This window comes from Sprattus sprattus (genome assembly GCF_963457725.1).
Source record: "Sprattus sprattus genome assembly, chromosome: 2".
In the NCBI taxonomy this organism is placed as follows: Eukaryota; Metazoa; Chordata; class Actinopteri; order Clupeiformes; family Clupeidae; genus Sprattus; species Sprattus sprattus.
The window spans coordinates 70772113-70778798 of record NC_137921.1 but is presented as its reverse complement, the minus strand read 5'-3'; the positions used below and the strand labels follow the sequence as shown (position 1 = coordinate 70778798).

Below are 6686 nucleotides of genomic sequence, written 5' to 3'. Positions count from 1 at the left end.
GAGCACAACTAAAATAAAATAGGAAAATAAAGGGCCACCCAGCCACAATGGTTCAAGGCGATTAAGAGACACTCAAACAAAGAGCCATTTGAAGCCTCACTATCTCTGGCTTTGAACTACCCTTTTGCCCAAGGGCCATCAAGGCTTAAGTGGTGCACAGCTTAAGGATAGTCTCATTTCACACACATGCTAATGTCCTGGACCTGAGATGAGAGCAGAGTGAAGTAAGGAAAAGGAAAGAGGGACATTTTCAAGTTGCAATTTAGAGATCTTGATGATTAGCCTTTTTAGCTGCCAATTTTTTTAAAAAAAACCTTAATGCGAGAGGATTTTCTTCCCATGAGTCCAAGCTGATGGAAAACCACATAGCCTTCACGATTGGTGTGATGTTAAAGCTTTGAACACAGAGAGCTGTGGGGGCATTCAGGAAATGGCAGTCATCAACCGTGAACTAATGGAACACCATGATGCAAAGCTCTTTTCCACATATAGTAAGTGGAACGTGGCGTGAGGGGAAAATAGGATCTAAACTCCTTGAAAGTGGGGAAAGACTTTTCCTCAAAGCGTTGCTGCAGGAATAACTTTGCCTTAGCCTTAAAGTTGGCCAGCGCCACCACATCCATGACAAACACGTGGTCCTCTGGGCTTTTGTTGAGGGCAGGGAATGCAGGCAGAGTGACTTGATAAGGGGAAACAGTCTCACCATTCAATAGCTTGGTGTCACCATCCAAAGGAGACACTGTAGGACTGGTAATCTCTTCTTTTATGTCGTCATCTCTTATAAAACTCATGCTCATTTCTGCTTCTTCTACCTGCGGGTTGTCCACAATTTCTGCTAGTCGGTGGCTTCTCTTCCTCCAGAACCAGTAGAAGCTAGTGGAAATGGAGGGGAACATGACTTTGAACTTGGAGTGTGGCATTCTGGTCTTCTGGGCGCAGGACTTCGCCTGCTCTCTGAGCTTCTTGTTGCGGAGGTGCACCACCTGGACACTCTTGGCCTTGCGCCTGCAGATCTTGGCTCTTGGGGCGGCTTGCCTTTGGCTCGCTGGCTGACTGGGGAACAGCTCGCCATTTAGACTCTGAGACTTGTCACCATCTGAGCTGTCCTCACTGCTTCCTGTGGCGTCTTTGTAGCCTGGATTGAACAGCATGGCTTCTCTCCTCCAGTTGTAGTATGTTGACCTTGATATGCCTGGGAAGGTCCTTTTGAAGATTCTGTATGGCCATGAAGTGTTCATCGCGATGCAGTTCTGAAGGCACTTCTTGGCCTCTTGCATCATGGTCAGATTGTGGGTGCGCTCTCCCTCGAGCTTGTCAGCGTTGAACGTGAAGTAGTTTGTGATGTCCTGATGATCGCTGTGCCTCCCCTCTGGTGAGGACCAGGACTCTGGTTCCGTGCTCTCTCCTGGACTCACCTCTCCTGTGGATCCCCCAGAGAGGTTCCCTCCAGATGACAGCAGCTCATGTTTCCAGGCGTAGTAGGTTGACCGGGAAATCTCAGGGAAGAACTCCTTGAACTGGTGGAGAGGTATGAGTTTACCCTCCAAGTAGCAAGCCTGAAAAAAGTGTTTGGCCTCGTACCTGGCAGCCGACTTCTGGCGGTGCTCCTGGGTTTGCCTTCTCCAGCGGTAGAAGGTGCTCTTTGTGATGTTGAACTTATCTTTGAGGTTAGAGTAGGACAGCTGTGAGTCCTGATTCAGCAGTTCAAGTGTCTTAAGTGGTAGAGGTCTTTGTTCGCTGTTGGGGGTGCCTATGTTCAGATCGCAGGCTTTCACAAGGGCAATGAAGTTGTGAGGCTTAAAAACAGAGGCATTCTCCAACTCCCCGGACCACATGATGTGGAGGGTCGGTAACCCTGTCTCCTTCGGCCAAACCCTGGGTCGTATGAGCCGGTTGAAGTAGGGACGGATCTTCAGGTTGTACATGGGGTAGACGGAGTATATATTGCACCGTAGCACAGAGGACAGGGCATAGACGTGCCACATGTTGGCAAACGAGCCAGGGAAACAGGACGCCTTGACGTCGGCATCAAAGATGGCCTCCAGCACAGCCATGGGTAGGTTGAGCATGTCCTCGGACTCCTCCGCGGAGAGGGAGAACCTGGCAGCCTGCAGCATCACCTTGGAGTCGATCATGCCAGACAGGTAGTACCGCTTCCACAGGAGCATCTCCACCACGGTCCTCACCTGGAGCTCCAGGCTGAGGCTGGTGCTGCCCACCAACAGCATGCTGGCCGCATCGAATAGCAGGTTCCCCTCCCCCTTGCAGGCCAGAGGCAGAAGGCCAACGGGTGCGTCTGCAGGGTAAAGAGTGTGGGCCACGCTGTCGATACCCGTCCAAGACATGAGCTCCTTGCAGGTCTCCGCGGGGAGGAGGAAGGGGAACAGGATTCGCTCCACCTCCATGGCCACTTTGGAGAGGGCCTCCAAGCCTGTGCACTCTGTGGCATCCTGGAGCTTGCCCAGGACAGAGAGCACAACCTCTTCCCTCTGAATCATTCCTGCTGGAAAGAAAAGTAAGCCAAATTCAGGAAAGGTGTGGGGGAACATTTTGTTTTACTACTGCCTAAATGTAAACATGAACTCTAATGCTTACCTGGAGGCAACATGTACACGCATTGTATTTATAACAGCAATTCATATTTCATGAAGCAATAGTAATTAAAGCTTTCTTTATCAAATAGTTAAATTTCTGGTAACTTCTACAAAACATTTATCATTATTATACTTCTTGCTGTAGTATTCATGGTACACAATTTTACTATTCAACACTTTTGTACCAGTGTTTCCTAAAAATCGGAAACATTGAACATAAAGGGAAGCATATAGGCCTACTGGGCGAATTTAAACTTACTAGGACAGTCAGCTTGGATGTATGCGAGGGCTGAAGAGCCTGTTGCTTTCCGATAATTAGCTAGAAGACAATGCGTCTCAAAAAAACATTCCGTACCATGTTAAATATTGGGATACGCTCGTTTACCTAAATTTCCCTTGGGATTTATAAAGTATCCCTCTATGCATTTCTCGTTGTGTCAACATTGATTATCCTCAGGCAGTATTCGTCTTTACATGGTAGGCCTATTAGGTGGGTTCGTTACTTAGTTACATAAACTCAGTTGGGTCAATTTAAAAATCTCAATTAGCTAGTTTGGTTACGCTGGTTAGTTACGCTCGTAAAACAATCATAAACAGGAAGGGAATATTTACCTTAGGTCAGTTACAATAACTGTATCTCAAATAACCGTCCGTCCTTAGCAGCAGAGAGTGTGTGTTGAATTGCTGTTGTTCTACGCTCCCAGATTAGTCCATTGTGAGTTTACTGACGAGTGTGCTCTGCGCTTGTAGTTGGCTTCTTTGAGGCCAACCTGAGTCCAAGGCAATTTGGAGATTCGAAACGATAAGGAGTACCTCCCTCCAGGAAATTGTCAATCACAAGATTGTGTTTTGTTCTAGGCATGAAAACACACCCTCTAACGCAGCGCCGTCGTCAATTTCAATGTGAAGTGTTAACAAAAGCCTCCGTGTCAAGAGGCTATTTAGTTTGATGAGCGTAGGTATCGATACGTTTGGCACATGTGATACCTGTCTGAGTCGAACAGCTATTTTAGATTTATAAGTCTGCTAAAATGTCCACTCCAAACCGCAGACTGATGGCTTTAAGAAAATACGTTTAATTCGTTTGAAAAAGGATTTTCTTGACCAGAAAAAACGTATGACTTCTTAAACATTCCAAGGCATTCTGGAGCCTTATCAATTTCTAATGTAATAGTAGGATGTTTTTGTTCTCTTATTTTTACTCATGGTAATGACAACAATTGTCGAATCTGAGTCAGTGCCCACAGTCGAATTAAAATAAGGTTGACACAATGTCAAATGTTTGCCACATTTAAACGATTTTATATGTACATGTTTTACAGGCTTGAGTTGTTTTATTCATACTCCAGAGAGATAGCAGGTCAGACAAGGCAGTGCTTGAAAGGTAGCTACATGGGGTGGAGGAAGTTTCCATTTCCATTTCTCCAGGTGAATGCTTCAGTGGACCAACAGTACTGACCAGGCATTTCACCAAAGTTAGTTTGAATTAAGTAATTTAGATAGGATACAGGCATGTACGGATATTTTAGGTTGCCTTTAATGGGATGTGCCTCCAAAAGGCCTACATGCCTTTAAGTCAGTTAGGCATTAACATGTGTTAACAGTGGTTAAATATAACAGGCGTACGCATTGCAGTGATTTTATATTAACAGGATGGCTTATACTTAACAGTAATAGCTGAGGTTTCTTACCTAAAGATACAAAAATACGTCTTGTTTATTAGGTTCATGCACAGCAGACACACTGTGTGTGTGTGTGTGTGTGCCTGTGTGTGTGTGTGTGTGTGTGTGTGTGTGTGTGTGTGTGTGTGTGTGTGTGTGTGTGTGTGTGTGTGTGTGTATGTGTGTGTGTGTGTGTGTATGCCTGTTTGTGTCTGTGTGTGTGTGTGTGTGTGTGTGTATACACGTCTGCCAAAAGACACACCCCTGGTGTCCATAGCTGCTCGTTTGTGTCAGGTATCGCTTTTAACACTTCTCCCTGTCTGCCTTTTGCAAAGCATTCAGGATCTGTGGCCTTTTGTCCCACAGCCACCCTTGCCTCCACCTACTAACGCAGCCACACCTCTCCCTTGCTTGGTCTATGCATGGCCCTCCACTGTGCACTCTTCAGGGGGCTTGCCAGACTACTTGGTGCCAATGCAGCTGTTTTGCAAAGAGGTATTTGGGGAGGGGAGAGCTTACCCACCTCCACAGAAAGGTAGCCTAATGTTGAGATGCACCTTTCTTCCTAATACACTGAGATGGGAGACCGTAGATACATCAGATGAATGTCTGGATGTTGATGAGTCTCTGTACAGTAGGAAAGATCACTGTCTTCTGTCAGGAAACTGGACTCAATATCGTGTTAATAAAACATTAAAGCGTTAAATTGTTTTAATGGTATATTTTGAAATTATATTAAAACATGTGTACCCATTGTATATAATGTAATGGAACAAGTTAATGTTAGAGCCCTTATGTACATGAACGAAGCCTCCTGACAGACATGCAAGATAATAAACCAAAGACCATTGCTTCTCGTGTCATATTTAGTTCAAGGGATATTTCTGGATTTCATTGGTTTATGTTGTGATACAACGGGATAGGTGCTATTGTAGTTTGCATTGTAAAAAACTTATTTAGTTTTCCTTGTGAACTGATGTACACTGAAATGATTTAGGATTGCCACTGTCAACATTACTATAACTATTAGGGGAAAGTGCATTAGAGAGTGAAGTCTGTCACATTCCACGGGTAGACTGACTGAGGTTTATACTACACATATATACCCAGTCTTCTGAAAGGATTCCTTTGCTACTACGTATTTGAATCAGACGCCATGTTAACATTTAACCAGATGTGGAACAGTGGAGTTCAAACTCTCAGATGAAATGGTTTTATGTAGGGATAGTTGTCTTATAGTCACCAGAGAAACTTTGTGTGTGTGTGTATTTTTTTAAGTTGACCTCCGTGAAATTTCAGGCCTTGGCTCACTTTTTTTGTCCTTTGTTTTTCTGCTAATAAGACCAGATACTGTATAACTTTGTGCTGAGATAAACAGCAAAAACTGTGTTTTAGTGTCACACATGGATTTTGCTCTACTTTTCTCTTAGGTACTTTTATCTTCTTTCATCTAAAACCATCACCACCTTTAGAGTCAAGGATTGTGACCTACATGGTGCATTGACTGATCTTCTTGTTTAGGTTCCCTCTTTTTATTTTTCATGAGTTATATGCCGACTGGTCAGTCCCCCTTTCCTCTGCTTAATCCCTCTCTGGCCTCAAGTGTGCAGTCAACTACACTACCTATAGTCTATTGAGGCAAAGCAAGTCCAGGCTGTTTAAAATGCTAATGACAAACATTGGTGTCGGCTCCGGTAGTCTGACACACACTGTGTTTGTGTGTGTGTGTGTGTGTGTGTGTGTGCAAGTGAGACATCAGGTGAGGAGGACTGGGGGTTGGGGTTGTCTTCAAAGGAGCACAGTACAACCAGAGAAGAGAGCAAGGGAGAAGGGGGGATGGGAAGAATGGTCTCAACATTTTGTTCTTGAGCTTGACCGTTCAGAGGCACACTGTCAAGAGCAAGGCACTCAACACCTATTGCATCCTCACTGCAGGGGGTCTGCGCTGGCCAAAAGCCCTGACTCCTTGTGTGCTGTTCTACACCACGTTATCTCCTCTGCCACCCCCCTCCCCCCCCCCCCATCTCACCCCATCTCACCCCTGTCAAAGCCAACACAAAGCACAAAATAGAATTCAGATTTATTTTCTTAAACCCGATATTAGGTCATAAAATAAATGAATACCGTTTAGTTTTGATTTAGATAGTTATGTCCATAGATGGATAGATGCATACATCAAAAGTCGAAAGGCAAAGTTTAATCATATGGCCACCAATGCCCTTAAACAAGGCTGACTTCAGTCAAACAAACAAGGCTGACTTCAGTCAGTTTCTTTCTTGAGTTATTTCTTGAAATGTACTTTATAAAACTTGTGGAATAAAAGTATTGCCACACATACTACTTCATGTCACAAATTCAGGATGCATGGATGCATTTTACAGATTAAGTCATTTCATCACTGGTTAACATTTTTATGTGATCGCAAAAGTGT

The 6686-nt window shown here is 44.5% G+C and overlaps 1 protein-coding gene across 1 annotated transcript; it reads right to left on the bottom strand.

The window, feature by feature from the left end:
- Window positions 1-440: 440 nt before the first annotated feature.
- Window positions 441-2498, bottom strand: vrtn (vertebrae development associated; the record flags this gene model as incomplete). Its single annotated transcript, XM_080833414.1, has 1 exon — window positions 441-2498. One exon carries the CDS (start codon window positions 2496-2498, stop codon window positions 441-443), a length of 2058 nt encoding a protein of 685 aa, XP_080689540.1.
- Window positions 2499-6686: the final 4188 nt, after the last annotated feature.